This window comes from Arachis ipaensis, chromosome B1 (genome assembly GCF_059453495.1).
Source record: "Arachis ipaensis isolate K30076 ecotype BB chromosome B1, ASM5945349v1, whole genome shotgun sequence".
Lineage (NCBI taxonomy): Eukaryota > Viridiplantae > Streptophyta > Magnoliopsida > Fabales > Fabaceae > Arachis > Arachis ipaensis.
Genome location: NC_142436.1, coordinates 11,345,188 through 11,371,981, shown reverse-complemented (window position 1 = coordinate 11,371,981; position 26,794 = coordinate 11,345,188). Strand labels below are relative to the sequence as shown.

At 36.2% G+C, this 26,794-nt stretch overlaps 1 protein-coding gene across 2 annotated transcripts; it reads right to left on the bottom strand.

Moving 5' to 3' along the window:
* Positions 1-355: 355 nt before the first annotated feature.
* LOC107624891 (nuclear pore complex protein) lies at positions 356-26,259 on the bottom strand. 2 transcript variants are annotated; one of them, XR_015902231.1, is made up of 25 exons: positions 25,930-26,259; positions 25,153-25,511; positions 24,191-24,260; positions 21,050-21,163; positions 20,489-20,522; positions 20,260-20,385; positions 17,945-18,103; positions 12,439-12,531; positions 12,184-12,351; positions 11,359-11,454; positions 10,652-10,887; positions 10,505-10,562; positions 10,054-10,142; positions 8,728-8,859; positions 8,406-8,528; positions 7,814-7,912; positions 7,501-7,689; positions 6,970-7,144; positions 6,682-6,838; positions 6,343-6,542; positions 3,495-3,636; positions 2,362-2,522; positions 2,032-2,148; positions 1,250-1,389; positions 356-488 (listed from the first exon to the last, which is right to left on the bottom strand). XR_015902231.1 is itself a non-coding variant. In XM_088501007.1 (24 exons), the coding sequence occupies exons 1-24, from the start codon at positions 26,007-26,009 to the stop codon at positions 1,330-1,332; spliced, it is 3,237 nt and encodes a 1,078-aa protein (XP_088357133.1). In that variant the 5' UTR covers positions 26,010-26,259; the 3' UTR covers positions 1,121-1,329. The 2 variants fall into 2 exon arrangements, 1 of the variants encoding a protein (XP_088357133.1); XM_088501007.1 differs by lacking the exon at positions 356-488 and having other exon boundaries at positions 1,121-1,389.
* Positions 26,260-26,794: the final 535 nt, after the last annotated feature.

Sequence of the window (26,794 nt, the reverse complement as noted above, 5' to 3'; positions counted from 1 at the left end):
GGTGTGGTGCCCATTCGGAATCAATTCTGCATTGTTTTAGAGATTGCGATAGGGCCAAAGCTGTTTGGAATATCATCGACCCTTCGTTCATCGAGATTAGAGGATCGTCTGATTTAGCTCCTTGGCTCAAACAGGGCATATCTAGTATGGGATGCCTCTTCGCATCCGGAATTTGGTGGATATAGTCATGATATTTTCAACCCGGATGAAGTTTGGTCCGATAAGAAAATGGCGATTCTAGCTAGAAATATGAGCTTTGATCTTAGAAACCTTCGTTACAACTGGATTATCTATTCAAATATTGAAAGAAAATTTAAGTGGAACCCTCCACCCAATGGCACTTTCAAGGTCAACTGTGATGCGAGTGTTCTTCAAGGAGTCCAGCGAGCTGATTTTGGTTGTGTTATGAGGGATGATAGAGGGAAATAGGTGTTGGACAGTTCAGGTGCTCTTCCTTTCTGCTTTGTTTATCGTTGAGCTGCTGGCTTCTGTTACCAAAAAAATTGTGTTGGATTATATAAAATTGTGTTGAATTAATGTATTTTACAATTGTTATGTTATGTTATTTTTATTTTTTTTCTAATTTTTTAAAGATAATATTGATAAATACTTTCAAATATCTGTCTCTCCCGCAAAGGCAATTAAATTAAAATCCACTAAAAAGATTAAGAAAGGAAGCGAAGAATTTTTTTATAGGAAATGCGAGACAAAAGAGAGATATCGGCACCACAATTATACATTACCAGTCATTTAGTATAACAGCCATTTTGGAATATCATGACCTATGGAATTATTATGGGCAAAATTATCGGTATTCAAAACATATACACTCTAACAAAATATGTACATAACTAAATATCCATTCACCTTAATAGCATGCGTATAACAAAAATGGGTAATCCAATTCACAAATATACACATTGAACTATTTTGCCTAGCATTAATCATATTTTGATGGCCATAAGAGACTTTCTTTCATTTAGAACTATTTTGTCAGAACTAAAATTTTTTGAAGGCTAAAATGATAGTTTACTCCCAGTTTAAACCAACATTGAACTAAAATACATTTCAAGGTGTATATGCTGAAAGTAGCAATCACACATGTTCTAAGAATACCACCTTTGAGGAAAGGAAATGGAAAATGTGAGTTGAATATTTAGATGAGATATATATACAGTAAGTGAATTCTTTTTAACAAAATGAAAGAGAAAATCTCCAAGACATTCTTCGAACAATAAACACAAGGTACCTTAACTGCACTACAACAAAATGTATAAGCCTTTCAGAGTTAATTCACTCTCTGAACTCTTCAGCTGATGGAGCAACAAATTATACCTCAGTAAGCTCCATTCTGCAGATTGAGTACTCCCTCTCAAACAATAGAAACTCCTGAATGAGAAAGTGTCAAACGTCAAATCTGTCTCCAGATTGATAAAATAAGAATTCAACAAATTCCATTGTCAGCACAATTATTTTGTTTTATCAGGCGCCAAGAGCATGTTTGGACTGGCTTTTATAAAATAAAAAATATGATTAAAAAATATTTATCTTTTATAAATTTTTTAAAGCCAATAATACTATCATACTAAGGTTCTAAGAAAACCAAAAACAGTAGAGAATTTTGATAATTAAAAATACTTCTTAAATTATCTATCAAAACATCAAGATTCTTAAAAGAAAATCTGTACTAAAAAAGGTTAAATAAATTCTATTTTTTTTTCAGAAGTCGATCCAAATGCCTTCTACAACCCCCCCCCCCCCCCCCTTCTCTTCTCCCAAACCAATATTTTTATCGTGCACAAAGCTCAGCATCTTTGCGAATCTAAAGAATAATACAATAAAGGAGCCAATGCTTAAAAAAAAAAGGTAATACAACCATCTTCCAATCTATTTATTTATTTTTTATGCCAACGAAAATAATGTAACCAAGAGATAATGCCTCAAGAAAGGCATAAAACAGACTACACAGGGTGAACTTTTTAAACATAGAGCCTCCAGTATTTCTTTAAGATGAAGAAATTATCAACTTGCCTGTAATTGTTGTTGACTAAATAAGTGAAGAAACTTAGTTTCGGGGCTGCCAACCATTTCAATCAATCGATCGTGGCAATCAGGCATGACTCCTGATCCCATGAGAGAGACAGAAACCTATATATGACAATAAATTTGTAAAGAATAACTATATGTACACTCCAAAACTACAAGGGGGCAAACAAATCAACTGAGAAATGATGTCCAAGTGGTTACTCAATGGTAAATGAGTAATTATTTGTGACGTTCTTGACTCATTTTATCAACTTTTACATAGATTTTGAAGATAACAGCAAATTTAATGTCGATCAATACCATTCATTAACTTACTTGCATACAACGGAGAATGATTTCAGGGAGACAGCATCTACGGCAAAGTCCTTTCACAATGTAGGTTGCTGGGTATTCTATGGTTCCATCTTTATTGGAGTACCAAGCATCCAATCTGGATATTTCCAACGTTACCCCAGATTGAAACCGAGGAAGCTCACCTGCAATATGAAATAAATTTAATTAGTGGATCTTTCATTCAGTTTCATTAAGGACTCTTAACAGTAATTCCAGCTCAAAATCATACAAGCTGTACCATAGAAGAAAGCAAATATAATGGTCACCCTACACCATTTGATTTCAATTCACAAAACTACCTACATGAAAATTCTTCCAATGACCAATTTATTCCAAATTTTTGTCAAGACTAGACCTAATATCAATTAGTAAATGAAGAATTGAAGTAATAACTGTCAAGTCCATAATCACTCGCTTTTAATACCTTAAGGACCAACTCTTCCCAAAAACTGTTATTTTATTTTTATTATTTAAGGAAAGTATGTTTAATAATATTTTAGGAGTAAACATGTTTAAAGGAGTGAAAAAAGAAATTTTATTATTTAATAAAAATAAGCTTTTTAAAATATTTGTATGTTTTGCGGATATATCCGAGCCGATCCGCAAATGTGCGGATCGGATCGGATCGGATCCGATATCCATGCGATCCGCGTTCACCCCTCCATACCACAAAAATAAATTTATTTTTCCCTCATCTGAAACACAAACGATTCATGTGTCTAGATGCCAATGGAAGACTTTTTATTTCCAATGATCTACCTTTCATGAGTCTAGAATTCCCAAGAACAAGCAACTCACCTCTCTTTCTCACACATCAAACACAGACAGAGTCTGAAAGACTGTTGTTCTGTATATCAAATAGTGGCTATTCACCAAATGTTGAACCCACATCAGTAGAAACCTCACCAAGAAATCAGTTATGAAAATGAGTTACGCAGCAACAATATCATCAAATAGACACACGTCACCCAATTTTAGCCTCTTATTAATTTTGAACCAAGAAAAGAGAAGACCCAAGGAAGCACATCATTGCAAAATAAATTTCAAGCTTGTTTTACTATATTGATGTCCAACCCATTCTGATCTACGGCTACATACACATCAATGTTGCTTACCTTTAAAACCTGCAGCCATAATTGTTCCAAGAATACCACCATCATTGAGATTGTGTGGTCCAAGTCCATCACCAGCTATTGCTAAGCAACGGAGAACAACATCAATGCAATACTTGTCCCTTGAAGATATGGAGACATTCACCTGCACAAGATTAGATTGTACATGAAGCCGAAGGTAACAATGACATATAAAGCTTGGAAAAGCAGTCTCCTCACAAAGTAACAAAACATTCATCTTCCTGATTTGCAGGAAAGATGCCCATCTTCCACAATTTTCCCTTTCCATATATTTCAAACCACAAAAGAGTTCACTCAAAGATGTAGAAAGTTATGTGAAGGGATAAAAACAAACAAAAGAAAACCATGAAAACAACAGAGCTAACTTATGAAAGTTTGTAGCAACAAGAGGTTTATGCCCCCTCTGGTTTATTAGGTTGGATAGAACACACTTCAGAAGTTATATTTTGAACCCTGTAATATTCTTGAATAAACTTATGTTCAAGGCTTCTAAATATTCTTTTAATATATTTTCCTTGTTTCACCCTTATGCTAACCAAGGTCTATTACTAACAAGTAGCAAGCCTACATCACCCTATATTATGTTCCTCTGAACACAAGCGACTACAATCCAAGGTCTATTACAAACAAGTCTACATCAATCTATTTCATGTCACTGATAGGATATCTAGTAACGCGGAAGAGTTAGAAAAATAACTATTTGTGCAGTAAATTGCAAAGGCTAAATTTCTTGTTTTAAATAAAAAACCAATATCAATAAGATGGGGAAACCATTACACGATGGAAAAAAAAAACACCAAAGATTAGTGAAACACAACTTTCCATCTCCCAACATGTTTTGAGAGGGAAAGACCTCCAAGGCTTCAAAGAATTCATTAAAGGTGTATACTTCATTGATTCTATCGGTGACTAGTTTAGCTTCTACCTCATAAGCCTTATTTCTCAGAAAAATCTATCAATAAAGTAGCATTAGTTGTGCTGAGCCATATACTCCAGATAGTGGTTTATACATCACATTGCAACAAAGAATCAACTGGGCAATGTGAAACTGACAACCAATATTGACATGTTTGTGATTCTTATTCTTTGTAGTAGCTTGTCAACAAAGACCAACATTGCAACAATAGCTTGTGAAATTGCTGGACAAGTTCTTGCTAGCAGGGATAGGCCGCACTGGAGAAGGAATCAGATGGTTGGGTTGGAGATCAGAACGAATGAGTTCGACAGCAGCCAACAGTGGAAAGCAGCAACCACAGAAGGCCATGAAAGACTGAAACATTGCCAGAATGGACAAGCAGCAGAAAAGGCAAAGGTTTGAGACGGCCAAAGTTGCACACAGCAGTTGACCAGAGAGAATGCTCGAAAGGTCGGTGGAGAAAACACAGGAAGTGAACAGTGATTTCTGGAAAACAATGATGGTGAAAACACGGATTTTGAAGATCTGAGGTTGAGTTCTGAAAAAACGTTTAGAAACTCTGCAGAAGTTAAGGAGGATGGTTCCACATTGAAATGACATTGAGAATTAGCTTTTCTAGATTGGTAAGGAGAAAGTGAGAAGAGGATGGCTATATGTTTAATATAAAGTACTATTGATATGATTATATTGTAATTGCATGAGACAATAGACAAGACACTTCTAATTTATATTTATAATATTAGGGAACACTGCATATGTTGAGATTAGACATATATCAAACATGGAATTGCACTAAGGCTAGTGAGGTTGAAGGCAAAGGGGTTAGACAACTTAGGATGTAAACTTGGTATCCAGGAAAAGTGAAGAATAGAAATGGAGTATGCATTATCGTTGATTAGTAGTGAAGAATGAAGTGGTAAGGGTTAAAAGTGAGTGATCCGATCATTACACTACACTAGTAGTTTAGCCGGGGGCCTTTTATGTGGTTAATGCCTTGTTAGCTATATGCCCATTCAAATGCCTCTACTTAGCAACTTAAGCTTTTGCGATAGATGATTCCATGGCATAGTGTTAAAGCTTCTAAATCTCTAATAGCCCGTAACTAACTTATGTAAAGACCCTTCTATCCCCTACAACTAGTGTGCTGAACTCTCCTCACTTGTGTATAAGTACTGATTCAATACTCTAATGGGATCAGATTCAACTTCTAAGTCTCTAATCACCCGTAACTAAAGTATGTAAAGACCCTTCTATCCCCTTCAACTAGTGTGCTAAACACTCTCCTCACTTGGGTATATAAGTACTGATTCATTACTCTAAAGAGATCAGATTCTCTTCTCTTCTCTTCTCTTCTTTCAAACTATTAGATCTAGAAGATTTAATCCAAGATGAATAGTTGGGAGACACGATTTTCTTTGGAGGAGACTTAAATAGACATGTGGGTCATGATTTTTGTAGTGAATACAAAGGATAGAGGTAATTCTCCCACCACCTAACTTCTCTGGAGATCTTACAGCGGTTAAAATCATCTCTGACAGACCAATAAGGGAGACAAACCAGAGACATATAGCTTACTGCAAACATGACATATGGCATGACGCAACAATATCATTTCCATAGAGCAGACTGCGCCTAGTGGTTATAAGGAATTGAGGTTGTTTGTATTTATAATATTAGGAAAACCCCAATCCTAGTCAAATTAGGAAACAATAATAATAAGATATATTACCCTAAACCCTAAACCCTAATGATTAATTCTAAGATATATTACCTGATATTATGATATTTGATTGACATGTAAAGTGATACTTATATTTGTTTCTAACAGAGGGCTTAACCATACTAAAGTTTAACATACAAATTCTAAAATACAGGGCAGTATGCAGGGCTTAACCATTCAATAGTTGAACATACCATTAGTTGTCGGCTTAAGATAACCTCATGACCAACTGATGAGTAAAGGGCACTCATCAGGGTAGTGCACACAGTAGCATCTGGACACAAACAATCTCCAGATGGCAAGCATAGCATTGAAGTGGCATGAAGTTCAAGGTAAACAGGTTCAGCCGATTCATAGCCATCGTTAATAGAAGCCAGCCAAGGGGTTTCTTGTCCTACATAAAGAACAAGGGTCACAACTATGACTAGAGCCCAAATACTAATGCATCAATTTCTTTTTTAAAAAAACATAATAGTTGCTCACATGTTCCGATTCATTTCTAAATATTGTTTAAGATTTTCAACTAAACTCACTTTCTAGTAGTGAAAGAGATGCTGTCAGCATTTCCTCTGCTGTTGAAATGGCCCTCTTCTTTTCCTCTAACGACAGGTCAGAGGCAGGAACTTCTGCATTCTCTAGTTCAAGTTTGAGCCAATTGCGGTAGGTTGCATCACAGGAATAATATTCACGCTAGAGAAATGCAAATAAAATATAAATGTTAAGTGTTAAATAAATATCACACAAACACACACATAATTGTTAAGGTAGAAATGATAAGAACGAGGAAATATCTTATATCTGGCAAGCATAACCTAGCATACCCAGTCTTGGAACTCCCTCAGATGCTCAAAAACAATATCATCTTCCGACGTCTCCGGAGTTTCGGAGAGCTGTTTCAAGGGCTCAGCGAGAAAACCAAGTGCTGTGTGCGCACCTATAGGCATTGCTGGTACTCTCCACATCGAAATTAGAGCAAACTCCCTGAAGAGTATGTTGCTACATGGGGAAAACAGGTTAATTTTTTGATAAAAGTTATCATGCTAAGTAGGAGACAAGAAACTGCAGTAACTAAGAGGCAGGTGTGCATCAAGCTCCAGCAACCAAGAATCAACAAAAGAACCAGAAAAATCGGGTTCTTATCTAAAGTAGGAAATTCAAATATTCATAATAAATAATGTGCACAGAAAAATGAGAATAAACAGTCAAGATTAACAACAAATGTCAAACATTATTTAGATAAGTAAAAGGTATAATCTCAAATTTTATTTCAAAGTTTCGATATTGTTGCACTTTCACAAGTAGAGTTCATCAGAAACCCCAACAAGCCTGGAATATAATGAGGCATCCTTTACCTGTGTGTTAATGCTCGGATAAGTAATCTTTTACTAACATCTTGGAAATTAGGAATTGTTGATGGTGGTGTAAAGCAAAGCCATTGAATGGCTTTGGCTTTCTGAAGACTTTGCAGTCTGTGCTGCTCTGCAACATCTGACAGGTCAGCATATTCACCAGCCTTGATCTCCCGAGATCTCAATAAAATTCTGTTCCAAAATGTTTATTTTGAGATAGAGGAGCGTCATACACTCATATGTACAGAACATTTTCCCAGAAACATCTAAATGACCCTCCAAAAACAAGCATACTCTAAAGGAAATACCTACATACCTCTCTATAATATCTTCAAAATTGCCCGTCGAATCATGCTCGGAGGAAAATGGTAAATACTCAATGGCAGAAAGGAAGATCTTGTATTTGACATGTACACTATTGAATGAAAAAAACAAAATAAATGTTACATATAGATATTTAGTAGTGTGATTCCATATTATAATTACTCACTAGTTGCTTTTTTCCCTTGGCACTTTTATAGAACAGTCTTGCTTTCTTAGCTGTTAGTTTCAACTCGTGGTATTATTAAATATTTCATTTAACCATTATACAAAGGAACTAGATTGCCGTGATACCATTTTTATCTTGTGGCTATTCCATCTTAATGAATTCTTTATCTAGAAATGCTAATATATATAGATCCACACACCCCCGATATATACATATAAATTCCAGATAAAATGATACGGTAAAGCATTTAGTCCATGTTTGACAGCTCTCAATTTTCATGTTCGATTGGCATGTTGACAATGGTCCACATGATCATAGTTCACCTGACAAAAACTTCAATCAAGCAAACAACATACAAAGGTATGACAATGTCATCAATAACATTATAGATACGCATAAAAGACAAAAGCAAGGATACCTGCTGTCTAGCCTGAGTTCCATCATGTGCACAAAGAGGTCAATACAACGGTGACATGCAAGCTGAGAAGCATATATGCCAACCAGCTCCTCGTGCTCCTTTGAAAAGAGAAACAGTGCATACCTAATATTATACCAATATAAATGCATATTATAACAAATTTACATTTAACTTATAAAAGTATCCAGCTCCCATCATATACTTGAAACCATGTTGATAAAGACCACAAAGTCATCAAATATGAAGGAAACCTTTGCCAATGTTCGAAACAGTGTGCTCATCTTTGATTTTATTTGGAAAAAAGAAGTCACAGAATACATACATGTGCAAAATGTTATCACCAACGCTAAGAATCTTGTCTCTAAAGGTATCTTTCATTTCCTCAGCAAGTAAATATCTCAGCACGAGGACTAGATGTGCACCAAATCGTATCATCTGAGAATCTCCATGAGGCCTGACAGGACATAACACAGAAATTTGGTCAACTGATTCCCACCAATTAGCAATTAGAAAGTCGTCCTACTAAAATGGCAAATTCATTATAAGGACTACCTTCCTTAAACGAGAAGATGTTCCTTTCAACAAAGCTAAACTTTCTCTATTTAACAATAAAAATTTGATCTCCCCAGATAGAGTTTAGTATGAGAGAACACACATTTGATTCAGATAAGCTTATACTTCTCTGGTAACCCCTTACTCAATTTCAATCTCAGATATTCTCAGGAATAACAGTGCTCTGATTACTGAGGTTTCTCATTAAAGCATATCTTTAATATGCCTCGATTGTCTTTCCATATGATTTACATGTCACATATCCTTAACATTCCCTTCCCCTAAGTATATGATTTCACATCCTAAATATCCAAATTAGCAATTACAATTCACACATCTTACCTTAATCTTGAAATAAATCACATGCGTCAAGCTTGAAACATGTTAACTTATTTGTGTATGTTAATCGTGGGGGAAAATTCAAACTAAGTAATCAGTATCACATATGTCTCTGCATTGCTCTGATGCTCACTTTTTATGTAATACTTTCTTTGGTGTCTTCGGCCCATCTCAACAGCAATAATTGAAAAGATATAGACAAGGAATAATAGACAAAAAAATACTATTAAGAAAAAATATAGCTAAAGTTCACAATATTTCTGTAAATATCATGGTTCTGAAAACCGTAGTGAACAGGCCAGTTCAATCAGGTTAACCAGGAACCGGTCACCTGACCAGTACAATTTAGACCAAAATACTAGTTGCAAAAAACCAGTCAAAGATATGGTAAAACCGGTAAAAAATACATTGAACTGGTCCAAATTTTATTGGAAAATGGACTAAAAATTTAATTCTTTGAATTTTTTTTAAATGTATATAATATATAAATTTTTTTTTATATCTGACCCAAACCCGCTTAATCTTGGTTGAACCTTTAAACCTTTGGCTTTGCCGGTTCAATGACCAGCCCAGTTTTTAGAACCTTGGTATACACATAAAGAATTGGCGAATTTCACTGTAGTGAGCAAATGAGATTCGAAAGGTAATAGTAGTGCAACATCTAATCTACAAGTTGCTGGAATAACTCTGAAAATCTAGGCATAACAACTTTTCAGCAAGTGTGTTAACATGGGAAAGAAAAGATAACATTACTCACCTAAATATATTCTGATCATTTTCTGATGGTGCTATCCATGACCATATAAGGTCCAGTACACGTGGTATATCACCTTGCATTAAAGTCATCTGAAAAGGCAACGAATAGCTTAAGAAATCAGGAAAATAAAAGAGGAAGATATAACACAAAGGTAAAATTTTGTTCTCTCGATGCCTTAAGTAATTGCAATTGCACCATTAAGTTTCTTGAAAGGGGGAAAATGAAGAGACCGAGAAGAAAGAAAGCTAAAGAATGCATCCTTTGAGCAATAGGCTCCATTTTAAACCAAGAAAAGATTTACAACTTCTATTGTTCTGTTTCATTCCCTTATTTTTTTCTTTTGTTATTAAAAATATATGTAGAAATGCTCTAAAACGTGAAAATATTGAACACCTAGAAAAAACAATGACAGAAATTCACATATGAAATAAAAACAAGCGTTTAAGCATACCTGAATTTGTCGGTGTTGCTCCTTGCATTGTTGAGTTACAGCCTCATGCATCATTTCACTAAAATGGCATTAGGAGAAAAGGATTACAAATGATAACAATAAACCATCATAAAAAAAGCACATTTGTAACAATAATTGTACAGTTACCCTGAATGTAGCTTCTGAAGAAGAGATGAAAGTTGTCGTGGTTGCTGATTCAAAACTTGAATAGGCCAATTTTCGGGCCCATCTGTGGGATCCAAGGAGCCATCAGCGTGTCCTGGGCTTCCATTAATTACATCACCAAAAGATCTAAGTTGATCAATTCCACCAGGCAGCGAACGTGTGATTTCCAAGTCTACCTGCACATCAAGCCAAGACTTCGCCAATGCCCAGCATGCTGACTGCAAATGTTTCAAGTTATGCAATTAATCAGCATAAGCTTCCAACATTAACAGCATGATTGAGGAGAAGATTTAGAGCCTTGCTAGGTGGTCAATGATTTTTTGGCCAGCATATAGCCAACACTCACAAGTCTGCTTAAAAAATAAGTGAACAAGATGACCTAGAAGAAAAGTAGACTACATATTAGCTAAAAAATATTCATCACCTAGACTTTTTCTTTGTGGTTTGCATGCATGCAAAATATACTAGTTCATGTGTGTATCACTCAAATATGTGCAAAAGCTTGACAAAATATGGGTGCAATCATATAAAAATACAGTGTTGGCCAAGTGTTGACAAAAAGATAGCTGGCCCCCTAGAATACCCATATGAGTTATTAATTTTGCTACTTAATTTTTTGGGATAAAAATTAGTTTACTATTTCTACGTGCATGAAATTACGAATCAGAATCTAGCAGACAAGCTTCTACCTCCCAATCTGTACACAATGGAAGCATCCGTTTTAAGTTGCTACATTGGACTGCATATACAGCAGCTTCAAATTTCCCACCAAGCTCTGATATTTTCTGCAGAATAAATTGCAAATAAAAAGTTACATTTAACAAGTTTTATATTTTAATTACAAACTGTTAAGAGTCTAGAGAAGAGAGAATTCGAAAGAGAGAGGATGTACTTGAATAATCACTGTTTTTGAGATTATAATTGATTAGCACTGAATCAGTGCATTATACAGGAGTGTTTAGCTTGTAGCCTATGCAATCATACAGGGCAGAACTACCATCCTCTACAGGCTATACTAGTATTGATCTAGCTTACTCTATTTTAACAGAAGGTTCATGAAGTCCATATAAATGAATCAACATGATATGCTATTGAACAAAAATATAAAACTATTTATCCTTTTATTAAATTAAATATTTAAATTTGATGGTAAGATGACAAACTGGTTAAAAGATGAGGGAAATTGCAATACAAGGATGTTGAGAATAAAGGATTTAAGAGTTTAAGAAGCAAGATGGTATGAGAGAGAGAGAGAGAGAGAGAGAGAATTATATGGAAATAACTAAAGGAAATAATGACAGTTCTATGTAGATGGAAAGAACACAGCAGAGAGGAAGATAAAACCATATTATAGAAAATAATACCATATGGAAAAGATAAAACGTGTGGAGCAGTACATTCATTTTATTTATTAAACCTTTTAGACATAGCTGAGAAAAGAACAAGTAAACAGCACAGAAGTCAATAAAACAACATTAAGTCTTCAATTAGTATTCATTTACAAACAACATTACCTCTGATGCACAATATGAAGCCCATTTCCAAAGATGCCACTGATGACCAATGCCACTTTCAAATTCAACAGCCTGCAATGTTCTACTTTTACCATTCTTCACCAGAGCTTCAACTGAAGGAAACAGGTTCAAACCTCCAAATGGACACAGAGAGGCAGCTCTCCATGGCTGCAAAAAGCCAAAAATGTAAATAGCAGAAAGCATAGACTTCTCAGCATAAACTTATCATTTTCACTTTTCCATTGAGATCTTCACCTGTCCAGCAGAATGACAAAGTCCAGATGCCTCTTCTAGTCTTCCAGCCCTTAAAAGAGTCCAAACATCTTCTAAAAGAGATTCATCTTGTTTCTGTACCGAAAATGTAAACCATCACTGATACCAAAGTAAAATTGGGTGTGTTCACTCAATCTCTGCCTTTTAAATTCAATGTCAACTGCTATGAAGAAAGTATAAAAAAAAATTGGGTGTAATATGGAGTGCATTAATTTCAGCTTAAAAAAGTGGTTATATACTATAACTATTCATAAAGCCTTTTCCATTAGCTATTTTTGCAGCTTCAAAGAGCACCAAAATAGTTGTTTTATCACTTTATGGAGTTTGACCTTTCCAAAAAAAATACCTTATATATTAACTCAATATTTTTATAGATATCATTTAATTGAAAAAGCACATTTGTTTTGCAACAAAAAGTTAACACAAACAAGCCCATAACAAAAAACTTTGAAAAGGCTTTTACTAGAAAGAAAATAGACGAGTAAATAGAAATGCATTAACTCCAAACATAACAAATAATCCACAAGAGTAAGGTCTTCCTACTGTCAGCGGCAACTGATATGAGCAAAAATTTGTCCTAAAAAATCATAAAATTTCTATGTGAAGAAGTGTATGGGAAAACAAGCAGTGCACCATAATGGGATCACCTCTCCCAATCACCATCAACACATCCACTGACAACGGAATTTCCGGTCCTTTCTCGCAAATCCACCTGGTCATTGGTTCTTCTTCCCCTAAACTGAACTGCCATTGGCTGTAAGTGGGTATTCTGGGTGAAATGGAACCCAGATGGCAGTGTTAAATTCAAGGCACGGCTTATCGCAAAGGGTTTCCTTCAGAAGGTTTGTTTTGATTATTATGAGACATTTTCACCAATGGTGAAGCCAGCTACTATTCAGGTAGTATTGACCCTAGCCCTTGCTAATGGTGGGTTCTTAACCAATTGGATGTGAACAACGTGTTCCTAGATGGTGTGCTTAGTGAAGAGGTGTACACTGAAGCAACCGGAAGGGTTCACGGATAATTCTGGGCTGGTATGCAACCTATACAAGTCGCTATACGAACTAAAACAGGCTCCGGGGGCTCGGTTTGAGACGCTGAAAGCCACACTTAACAAACCTTGATTTCCAGTGGGCAAAAACTGTCTTGCCTTTTGCTGGTCTATGTATTCAACATATAGATATTACAAAGATCATTGGCTGAAATGTAGGCTAATTTCAAGGGATCCTTAGGTTATTTCTCTCTAGGCTAATTTCTAGGGATTACTAGGCTATCCTAATCTATTTTAGGAAATACATATATGTAATAACATGTATACATAATACGGAAATTAGATAAAGTAATAACACTTAGTCTCAGGTTCAACAGTGCCAAATGTGAACTCTCTCTCTTCATCAGGTCTGATCAGTCTCAGGTTAGCTATATCCTAGTCTATGTTGATGACATAATCATCACAGGCTCCTCCTCTTCCTATATTCAAGAGCTTGTCACCAACCTTAACATCAGATTTGCTTTTAAAGACTTGGGAGACTTGCACTAATTTTTGGGAATAGAAGTACAGAAATGCTTAAATGGCTCTCTTTTTCTGTCCCAACAGAAGTACATCAGGGATCTACTTGGAAAGAGCAAAATGGATAAAGCCAGATCCCTTTCAACTCCTATGGTTTCTGGTCTCAAGCTGTCACATAATGGCAGTTCTAAGTTTGATAACCCTACTCTCTATAGGTCAGTTGTTACAGTCACAAGACCTGAAATCTCATTTAGCATCAACAAAGGTTGTCAATTCATGTCCTCCCCTCAAAAGACTCATTGCAAGGCAGTAAAATGAATCCTTAGGTATCTTGATGGAACTCAGGAGCTTGGACTTGAGTTCAAGCCAGCCGCAGATGCACAGAACCCAAACCTAACAGGATATTGTGATGCTAGCTGGGCTGCTGATGTGGATGACAGGAGGTCCAACATCAGGTGCCCATGCGTATCTTGGCCCTAACATCATGTCTTGGTGGTCCAGGAAACGGCCCAAAGTTGCCAGATCCAGAACTGAGGCCGAGTATAGGAGTATGGTGGATCTATCGTACCTCAAGGCCAGTTGTATATTGTGACAATCTTAGTGCTATTATGCTCGCTCACAACCCTGTTTTGCACAATAGGACAAAGCATATGGAGTCATGGAAGGGAAGCTACTGATTGCCCATATTCCCTCTTATGAGCAGCCAGCTGATATGTTGACTAAGGAAGTGCCTAAATCAAAATTCCTAGGTCTAAGGAAGAAATTACTTATAACAGATTTTCAGAATTGTGGAGAGCCCAGTTTCAAGGGGTATAATAGATTGAGTTAGGAAAGCATCTAGAAGTGTCTAGAAGCCAGAAGTGGTTAGTGATCCAAGATACATTTGATGTGGTTACTGAACACATTTGATCCACTAACTCCTCTGTGTGCATCCTCTGTGCATACACTCTCAAGAAAACTTGAGAAGAGTTATATTTGTCGACGCCATTAACTACTAGCAGCAATCAGAGGCCACAACCTATTACATTATCCTGACCGCATAACAAAGGCTCTTCCTCAGTATGAATCACCATAAGCAGCACACAAAGATCTGGTTTTGAATTAATATCAACTTTGGGAAAAGCAAGATTAGCTAATTTTGTCATGGTTGATGGCACCCATGATTTAATCTACCCAGGCTTGTAGGCTGTGATTATGCTTGGCAGATTTGGGAGAAGATCTACGTGCACTATCCCTCTAAAGCTCATCCACACCACATGAAAAGTGAACTCAGCAAAACTACAACAGGTTCACAGTCGATCTCAGTATTTCTTACAAATCAGGGCTTCTGTTGATTCCATTGTTTCAATTGGACTCCATTTTACCTAATGCAGAACATAAAGTGAGCATTCTTTTATGAGGGAACAATGGGCTGTGGTGGGTTTTGTATTTAACTTGCTTAGTTGGTGAGAGAATAAAAAAGTGAGCATTCTGTTATGAGGCGGTTGGGAACCATAAAGCTGTGGGGAAGTAATGAGAGGGCATTCAAAAAAATGGCATTCAAGAGACCTGATTCTCTCCTATTCCGAGTCTGATCCCAACTTTCTGAATGCCCCCTCAATAGTCAATACATCAGAAATTTGGGATGTTACAAGTAGCACATCCCATGAATAGCACATCCATGAATCCAAAAGTGCATAATAAATTTCCTCAACAAAACAAGCTTCAATTCCTTACTCTACAACATGTTGCAAATCATGACTCCTAATTACGATGCAACAAACTTCCTCAACAATCATCATTTTCCATGGTTCTGAAAACGGGACCGAACCAGCCGGTCGGACTGGTCCAACCGCGAACCGGACAGTAACACAGTTCGGTTTACTGTCCCAAACAGGTGATTATAAAACCATTTGTAAACCACTGAACTGACCGAGAACCGGCCGATCAGACCAAACTGGTACCCGGCCGGTTTACTCTAAACGATGCCGCTTAAAAAAAAAGAGAAAGGGTTTCTGGATTGAGAAACCAGTCTCTCCCCCTTTCAGGCTTTCACTCATGCAGAGCTCTTCCCCATTCTTCCTTGAAAACCCTAGCCTCCATTGCGCCGCTGTTGGTCTCACCATCGCCGCTTGGTTCATCGTGGTCGAAGGCCCTCCCCGTTCGCCCAATGCCAGCGTCTCCAGGTCTTGCTCCAACATCGTCTGTCCGTCGTGTTCGTCGCCACCTCCCCAGCGTTCGTCGCCACCTCCCCATCGTCTGTCTCCATCTCACCAGTGTTCATTGCCAGCTTCCCGTCGTCCGTCGCTCTCCCTCAAATCTATGGTCACTGCCCTCGCCGAAGGTAATGCCTCGGATGCTCAGTCAGTGCTCGGTGCTTTTTCTTGGTTGATGGCTCTGCTTGATGATAAATTTTAACTCTCTTACTAGCTTGTTCTTGCTTGTTTTGGGTTGCTTAACTCTATTACTGGCTTACTGATTGATGATAAACTGATACTGAAAATTGTTACTGGCTTGTTCGTTTTTTTTTTTTCTGTTGTTAAATTTTGTTAAAAGTTTCTTGATGATAAATTTTGTGCTCATTGCCTAAAGGAATACTTGTAATTCAATCACAAAATGTAACAAATTGTGTATTGAAATGAACTCGCATAATCATCGTCTTACTGACATTTTAGTAACTATGTTTTACTGTTTTAGCTCCCAGAAACCAGGTAATTATCATTTCCATCTATGTTAATACCATTGAATAGAAGGAAACACTAAAATGATATGTGATTAATCACTATTATGTCAACTTGAAAGTAATTGTGTGCAAAGTTTGAATGTTGTTAATTTCACCTTATGCTTAATACCAACAAGCCTCACTTTTTGACTTAAAATTTAACTGTTTGACACTATGCAATTTGATTTATTGGTTAAGAAACCACCTTCTAGAATCTTTGGGATTTCATACTTTAAAACCGAACTTGATTAGCCAAATAAAGTGGCAACAAACACGCCAAAACATGAATATATGTATCCTTGATAGTACATTTTGCCATAAGTTGGTGCTTAATATTCTATTGATTTCTGAGGAGGTTGTTTTTGTTTTAAGGCCGTGTTTTGTGCTCAATTTTCATTTTGTAGGAAATAGTTGGAGGTATATAAGAATTAAGAAGGAAGACTATCCCAATGGTACTATTATGTTGATTCTAGTCCTCCACAAGCTTGAACATAGATGTCATTTTATATTTGGATATTTCCTTTTGTTATTTAACTTTTAAGATTGTACTTTGATAAGATCATAAGATTTTAGTTGATAACATTTGATATACTGCTCTAAATTTGGAAGACATTTTAAGATTTATATTAGACTATACTTATGTTTTAGGATATTTATTTATATTTTGTCTGTTATTTTATTATAAAACAGTTTTTACGGTTGAACTGGTTGGACCAATAAACCAGTAAACTAATAACTAAAGCGGTTTGATGACCGATCCGGTCTTCAGAACCTTGGCATTTTCTGTTCTTCTTTTGAGAGATTGTGGTGGCCAGCTACTGGTAGACTTGACCAATGCCAAAAAAAGATGCTCTAGAGGTTCCAACACTTATATTTTTCTCCTGCAAGGTCTCCTAGTCCTATGAGTAGTGTCTTTAACCATATCATAATACATCTATCTTCTTCGATTCTCTAAATCTCTCTATGCACTTTCCTTATCTTGTTTTCCAATACTTTTTAAACAGATACCATGCATCAGGGAGAGAATTATTGCATGATCTATCAATCCAAAATCTTCTGCAATAACAACTAAGTGGCTAACTTCATGATACTATATGCAAGTTCCAATATGAAAAGTATTAATTATGGCTTTTAAAACAAAACTCAAGGATCTATTGAAGGTAAGTAAAGAAGAAAGGAAAATAAATTGGTATATGGTATATCCATGTATGATATAGATCAACGTGGGAACCAAGTGACTGAAGTATGAAACGGCAAAGCAATCATATGTAAAATACCATGTCATCAGGCAATAGGTTTGCATTTTCACGAGTCGGAGCATCAAAATCCAAGTGATGAACAATGTTCATATCAGCTCTCTCTTTCTTTAAGTAACGTTGAGTATGATGCCAAACACCAGAACTAGGAAGATAACTACCAACATGAGATCCACGCACCTACAAAATAATGCATCATATGTAACCAAACAAGAATACTAACACATAAGGTGAGGCAATATGAAATATAAAAGTTTATCAATTTGGGACACCACGGATTGCAATAATGAAAAATATGCACCATTATTTTGAATAAACCAAAGCTTATTGGCAACTTGTACTCAATGACACCTAAAATTATTTCAAACAAGTAACTTCATAACATGGTGCATCAGGTGCAATTATTATGGATACTTTATTGTGTGCTTATATGTAATAAGAGACAAATAAAGAAATAAATTACGGTTTACTGTGTTCTTATAAACCCTAAATAAATTATGATGATAATGACTTTAAATCATGTACTTAATACAAGTCACCTCAAAATAAAATACCATAGATTGTAAATCTCCAATTTAAACAATTGTAAACAATAGACCAAAACGAAAGTGAAGTTTTGATGAAAAGTATGGGCGCCGCATATTATTCTTCAGTGCACTTCACTAGGCTGGAGTACTTGCATCTTCATGGGTTTTTCTTTGCCTTCAAAGTAGTAAAATTTCAATTATGCAATGCGACTGGTACCTATGCTGTTTGGTTTCTAATTTCATTTCCTATTTCATTTTCAATGTTTTCTGTTTTCATAATATTGTGAACAAAAAAAGTGAGAATAAATATCAGTTTTATGTTTACAGAGTTAATACTCAAAATGACCCCCGAAATTTGACCACCGACTCAATTTGATCCTCTAATTTTTAATTGACCCAATTTATACCCTGAAATTTTAAGACGTGGCTCAGATTGGCTCTTCCATCTAACTCCGTCACCGGAATGATGACATGGCACCCAAACCTCACCACATGCCTCTCCTTCTTCTTCTTACCATCGCCATCACCACTTTCCCTCTACTAACACCCTCCCTTCCCCAACAAACAACAACATTCACAACCCACCAACACCCACACATTTCCACCGCCATTTATGAAGGGCCTTTCTATTATTTGATCCTTCTCTTTCTCACCATCACCATCACCATCTTCCCTCTACCAACGTCTTCCCTCCCCAACAAACAACATTAACAATCACTAAAATTAACAAATTAAAGAGAAATAGAAAAAGAAAAAGAAACACAACACCACACTTTAGATCCCTCTTAATATGAACACAAAGATGGGTGCAATGGGTGAGGGTGCTTCAAATTTGGGGCAATGGGTGGTGTGACCTTGTGATTGATGGTAACATTGGGATTGCATTGTTCAACATGTATGCTAAGTGTGGTTATATGAAAATGGGGTTCAAGATTTTCAACATGATTGTGCATAAGGATGTTATTTCTTGGGGTGCTGTTATTTGCGACATGGCGATGAATGGTTACGGTAAGCAAGCATTGCAGCTCTTTTCACAAATGGTGGTTCATGGTGTTGCCCCTAACGATGTCACATTCATTGGTTTGCTGTCTGTTTGCAGTCATGAAGGAATGATGAGTGTAGGTGTTATGCTCTTCAAAGCTATGGCAGTGGAAATGTGTGGGTGTTGGTGGGTTGTGAATGTTGTTGTTTGTTGGGGGAGCGAGAGTGTTGGTAGAAGGGAGGTGGTGATGGCGATGGTAAGAGGAAGAAGGAGAGGCATGTGGTGAGGTTTGGGTGTCACGTCATCACTCCAGTGACGGAGTTGGACGAAAGGGTCAATCTGAGCCACGCTTTAAAATTTCAGGGTATAAATTAGGCCAATTGAAATTAGAGGGTCAAATTAAGTTGGTGGTCAAATTTCGGGGTCATTTTGAGTATTAACTCATGTTTACATTTCCAGTTTTCACTGTTTCCTTCATAAAAAACGGAAAAACAGACTGAAAAATGAAAATAAGGGGGGGAAAGAAAAACAAAAACCAAATATGTTCTAGGTTTCATTCTTGATTTTCATTTCGCATTTCAATAGTTTCTGACACTATTCTAGGGAAGATAACGTATTGAGATATATTTTATAGATTTGGTTGTACAGTGAATTGTGGTTAATAGAGTAAGCTAGTGAGGAAGCTAAGTGTAGAACATTCTCCCAGAATTATAGGTTTCCTCAGCACGTTGCTCTATCTCACTGATACCAGTTATTACTTCTAAGTTCTAACACATTATTTGTGAATAGAATCAACTTTCCACACAGCAAATGTAGAAATGAATTACCTTTTCTTCCAAGTCAAGAGCTTTTGAAGCTAAACCCTCCAACCACTGGACTATCCGAAGGCATAATTGAGCAGTATGGTCTTCTGAAACAAACTCACAAGCCACAGCATGGGAGGTTCCTGACACCTGTGATGAGTCAATAGATCTCAATCATTTATTCAGAGGACTCAGATGAGTGATTGATTATCTAACCATTTAAAATAACACCGCCGACACACACACAACATACCGGTATTTGCTCTTTAGATAGTTCTTCAGTCACTGCAAAAGAAAGAACTGTCAGAGGATAAAGCTACAAATAAAACATCAACATGCATAGCATCCAAAAAGAAATGCAAGAAAGGAGAACAGAATTTGGAAGGATCAACTTAAGCTACAGAGCCACTCTTTTGTGTATCTCTCCTATAATGATTAAGGATGGATACTTAGTAGAATATGTCGGGGAAAATGTCCTAGCGAACTGGAAATTCATCTATGCGGGAAATCAGTTACCAGTAAATAATTTTCTCAACATCCAATTGGAAGTTTTCTGAAGTATGAGATGAAGATTAATATCAAATCAATTACCTTCCCATCCTTAAAAGATCAAATTATAAATGTGATTTAATGAAGGAGAAGTCCAACCAATAGCAATGTTGAGTGCATCAATGCAAAGAGAAATAATTTGATATTTTTAAAAATAGATTTGAAAGGCACCTGAAACCTTAAGAATTACACAAAATCAAACCCACTCAAAAGGTCATCATTAAACTATTAAAATAGAATATCAAAGGTTTGAGATATATTTCCTTTCCCATAAACGAACCACAGCAAAGACCACGTTGCAGCCTCATCAAGCAAGAGCTGAGCCTTCTGCCTCATCAATTTGTCCTCAACAACTCGATGCTTAACATTCAAACCATACCTATAAAACAACATCAATTATAGTATGAAAAGTAATTTCATAATACAGGTACACTCACAATATTTATTATATGTCGTTGAAAAGGCTGAGAATATATAAGACTATAGTCAGCAATTACAACGAATGAGTGTGATAATTTTCTAGGAGTGCTTAGTTTCTATACAACTAATTCCTAGGCCTGACTAGTTTCTACATAGTCAAATGTTTCTTTCCAACATCCTCCCTCAAGCTGGAGCATATAAGTTAAATGTTCCAAGCTTGCTACACAGATACTGAATCCGATGTACACCGAAAATATCTTCTAGATGTTCACCGAAGCTTGTTGATTTAGTGATTACTTCCTTTGAGAGATCTTTTTCTCGAACAAAATAACAGTCAACTTCGTTGTTTTGTTCTTTCATGAAATAGTGGATTAGAAGCTATATGAAAGACTGCTTGATTATCACAAAATAATTTCATTTCTTTTAAGTCACCAAATCTTAACTCTCAAAGAAGCTCTTTGATCCAAATGAGTTCACAACTAACTGTGGCCAAAGCACAGTATTCTGCTTCAGCATTAGGGTGTGCTACAACATTTTGTTTTTTACTTTTCCAAGAGACAAGATTTCCTCCAAGAAACAAGCAATAACCTATAGTAGATTGTCTATCAACGGGACAGCCTGCACAATTTGCATCACCGAAACCAATAATGTGAGAATTCCCTTTTTCTTCATAAAATATACCTTGTACAAGCAATCTTTTAATATAGCTCAATATTCGCATTACTGCATTCCAATGATCTAAGCAAGAAGATTGCAGAAATTAACTTACTACAGCTAATGCAAGACAAATGTCTGCTCCAGTAATAGTGAGATATAGAAGTTTTCGAATTAATATCTATTCCTTTCAAGATACTAATATTGGCTCCCACTAATTAGGTAGTAACTTAAGATTTGGATCCATTAGACTGCCAGTTCGTCTACAATTCATCATCTTAAGTTTCCTTGAGTATATCTAGAGCATACTTCTTTTAAGAGATAACAACACCAATGCTAGATTGGGCAACTTCAATTCAAAGAAAGCATTTTAGCTTGCCCAAATCTTTGGTTCAATTTTCAACTGATTAATCCTTTCATGATCATCACCTGTGATAACAATATCATCCATGTACATTATCAAGTAAACACTTTTCCCTTGTGAATTATGACAGTATAAAACCTAATGATCTGCCTCGCTTTGTTTCATCCGAAAGCTCAAAAAAAAGCTGAATTTCAAAAACCATGATTTGGGGGATTGTTTCAGTACATAGATTGAACATTGCAACTTGCAAACTAATCCAAACACCCCTTGAGAAACAAAGCCAGGCTGTTGCTCCATGTAAACCTCTTCCCCTAGATCACCATGAAGAAAGGCACTCTTGATATCTAATTGATGTAGCAACCAATGACAGATAGCAGCCATAGCTAAGAAAAGATGAATTGAAGTGATTTTGGCTACGGGAGAAAAGGTATCTCCATAGTCAAGACCATAAATTTGAAAGTATCCTTTTACAATAAGCCTTGCTTTAAGACAATGAATTTGTCCATTTGGACTGACTTTGATTGTGTATACCCAAATACATCCAACTGTGGTTTTGACTGGAGGAAGAGAGACCAGCTCCCAAGTACCACTATGCTCTAAAGCTTGCATTTTATCAATCATGGCTTGACACCATCCTAGATGATCAAGTGCCTCTTCAACTCTTTCGGGTATTGAAATAAGTGATAGAAGCTACAAAGGTGCACTAAGACGAAGATAATTGGTGAGATAACTATAAATAGGATGTGGATTTCTGGTGGACTGCGTACCTTTGCGAACTACTCTGATATGAAAAGTAGTTTTGTAATAAAAGTACACTCACCATATGTCTTGATCAGAAACAGCATCAACAAATGAATTTTAAATATGATCTTACAAAACTTAGCAAGATGCTACAAATAAAACAAGGTTTCTAAGTAAGAAAAATAAAAAATAGTAGAAGATAGCCCTATGTACTTTTTGTTTTGGTCCACTGTAATACTGTATGAGCTTTTATTAGAAGAGTGGAAAATCTTTTGCAATTAATTTAAAAAAAAAAGAATGGTTTCTGTTGAGAGAGGTTGTATATTATATCATATATTTAGCATACTAGACAGTTATTAAATATGTCAATTTTCTAGATATACGTAACCAATATTTGTTTCCTAATTTATACAAGAAATCATATTCATTACACAATAATTACAAATTATGGAAATTAATTGCCAAAATGCCTATATACTACAACTATTTTTTACAACAACGAATAATATTCAGCTCTTCGTATTTTCCACATTTTTTTTTCAAATTAACCCAAACCTCTCAATCTGGGAGCCTAGTGACCTTTTGCTACCTTCATTGTGTCTTTGGCTCTGTGGTCTTTGCCAATGTGCCTCATCAGCATTGTAAATAACTAGATCTAAAGCTTTCAGTCAGATGTCTTTTCCTAGGCATACTCAAAAAAAGAAAGGGTAAAAACACTGTAACCCATCTAGTCAATCATATTTTGTTTCCACGGATTTCACCTTTAATGAAACTTAGTCATTGTTTAGCTATAATCAATTTCAAGAGGATAATTACCATACAGGAATTGCCACTTCAAGTATTGTTAGATCCAACCAATTTATCATGTATAGCTAGCCTCTCTCCTATACCAGTGGAATAAACTCAAGAAGAAGCAAACAGACCAGTTTTCATGTAACATGTAAGAAGAAGGAAACCTAATCCAATTGGTCCAACAACAACTTCAAGAGTTTGAACCTATAGTAAGATTGTTGAGAGACCAAAAGAAAACATATGAATGGCGTGCAACAAGATAATCAATATTGTAAGATAAAAAGAAAGGAAGGAAGCATTACAGTTTTCCAACTTCCTATGGACAAAATGTAATTTAATAATTCCAACATAATATCGAGTCTATGTGTGTGAATGCTTACGATGCAAGACTTTCAAGTAGAACGATATTTATGCTGATTACAGTAGTAAATGTACCTGATAGATTCTGAAACATCTCGACATGCATTCTCAAAACGTAGTATCAGATCAGAAACAGGCATCAATCCTGTAAATGAGTTCAACCAAACCAAAATTACATGATTCGTTTCTCACGCCCCTACAATTTGCAACAGAAAAGGCACATGCTCAAAGGAGCACAAAGTCGTAATCTCAACATGGGAAAGTCCAACTAAATGCCCAAAAAATATGAAGAAATGTTATGTAACTACAAGAGATCAAACGATACAAATGATACCATGTCCTTTTCGGGGAAAGATGGAGTGCACAAAAGCAACAAAAAGGGTACATCAATGCAATAAATCCCTCCCTTCCCTTTGTAAGAGCTGATTGGAAATTTCACAATAAAATTGCAAGCTAAACTCCTAAAAGAAGGCAAATAACAACTAACCCTTTCCTAAGGCCAAAGATAGAAAGCATGGTTGTCAGGATCACATAGGGTTGCATGCTCCTGCGCTCATGGAAGCTATTACCATTCTCGTGCCTACTCTTCAGCACAGAGTTGAAGGAATGGTTGCGACTGCAACGCAGGAGCGATAGGATTGGTGGATCCTTGAGAAGTAGCTGATTCAGGGAAAACACTAAGGGCATGCCCCCTCTCTTGAGGTGTATATATGAATACAATTGTCTATTGCTAACTTGCATTCCATGATATGTTCCTAATTCTCATTCCCTCCCCCCCCCCCCCTTCTTTTTTTCCTGTTCTCGCCACAAGCTTGAAGAAGGTCTTAGCATGAACCATTATGCTTCTAGAAAATTTAAAACAAACAAGAAAAATATATACTTGCTGGTATCAAATGAAACATCAAATTCAAAGAGATCATGTGTATCCTGAATTAACAGAAAAAAAAAATAAAAAAGAAAAGAAAAGAAAAGAAAAAGGCAGATGAATGAAATGAAGTTTACTAGGTACTGTATATAAATAAATGTACTTGCAGCACCTTGCATAGCACAGTCAAGCAGAGATCCAAATAAAGTAAAAATCGTTTCTGCACCATCTCCCAATGAGTCACCATCTTGTTTACAAGCTTTTAATGAGTGGCGTATAGAGTCAAAACCAGCATCAACAACAGGGATTCCTTGAATATCAGAAGACAGCATCCTTTTAGAGGAAGGTTGTATTTTTTCTTCATAGTATTCAGCATCAAGACCCTCAACCTCTTGTTTAATGTTTTCAAGAAGAAGTGCAGCATTAGTAGGGCTGTGGATACTTTGGCCATCATATAAAAGCCCAGTTTCACTCAACTTGGAAGCTGAGTTATCTTGATGGATTGAAGCACCAGAAGTTGAGTGCCTCTTCCTGCATCAATTCCATTCTTGAAAGTCAACACAGAAGTCTGAGAAACACTAACAAAACCCTAGCAATTAAATGTTGCAGTTCTAAAAAGAATACAGAGCTAAGATTATAAAGAAGACCACCAAGTTCTCACACTCCCAAGGAACTCAAACCTTTCAATACTATCTTCCATATACCATCCAATGCACCAACCCACAATCATTAACAACACACTCAATTAAGGGAACCACAACAAATGTAGGTGAATTTCGCAGCTTCATAGGTTAAGATGTCAAGCAATCAAAAAATAATTGTGTGTTGTGCCCTAATCCCTAGTGACTCACAACAGGAAGGGAACTCCCAACTTAAAAAAAAATGAAAAAGGCAATGGTTGATATGCAGCTTTGAATATGGAGCAATGGAGAGAGAAAGATTCAAATACCCGTATCTGCGAAACTTCTGTCTAGTGGAGAGGTTCTGAGGATCGAAGATGCTGGGAGAGGTGTCCATTCCGTCATCCATAGTGGTTGACACTGTAGACTACTGCGATCAATAACAGCGAGGATGCGAAGGATGGCAGAGAAGACGCGAAGTGAAGGAGGAAGAGGACGCGTGATGCGCCAGTAGTGGAGCACACGAGGACCGAGAGCGGTGGAGCAGCGGCGGAGGGCGCGACGGCTCGAGGCTGGAGGCCGGAAGGCAGCCGCGGAGGATTCAGAGTGAGTGACAGGGTTTTAGGGTTTATTTTTTTTGTTTGTGGGGTGTTAGGGCTGACTGGGGCTAACCCTGTTCCAACCCTTTTCTTTTGGGCTTTTCTGGAATCAGGGCCTGTAAGATTTTTCTTTTTAACTTTTGGTACTACGGTCCAAAATTGTTAAAGAAGACTTAGAACTGGTCCTAGAGGCTAGAGCTAAATGATTAACTGACGTTATTATAAGCACGAGGTACTTTTAAAAACATTTAAGGTAGAATTTTTTAAAGATGATTTGTATTTATCAAAGTTAAAAAATTTAATATAATCTTATATATTAATTAATTTTTAAATTTAACTTTTGTATTTATGTCTAATATAGTATTTTTTTAATTTTAAAAATCATTTTACCAAATGTAATTATTATTGTTTGTACTTATTGAAAGTCGTTTTTAATTTAATTTACTAAATATAGGTGCTATAACTATTAAAAAGCTATTTTTTGAAAACTAACTTTTATAAATTACTTTTCAAAAGTAAAAATTTTATCCAACCAAGTCTAATATTATTTTATCATCAACCAACTAATATTATCGATGTTTGAATCTTATCTTAT

Coding starts and splice junctions, on each gene's coding strand:
- LOC107624891 (XM_088501007.1), bottom strand. CDS start 26,009: ATGGATGACGGAATGGACACCTCTCCCAGCATCTTCGATCCTCAGAAC. Junction 20,523..21,049: donor CTGTGGTTCGTTTATGGGAA/AGGAAATATATC, acceptor TCTTTCTTTTGC/AGTGACTGAAGAACTATCTA. Junction 3,637..6,342: donor TCTTAAGCCGACAACTAATG/GTATGTTCAACT, acceptor AATCTTGTGCAG/GTGAATGTCTCCATATCTTC.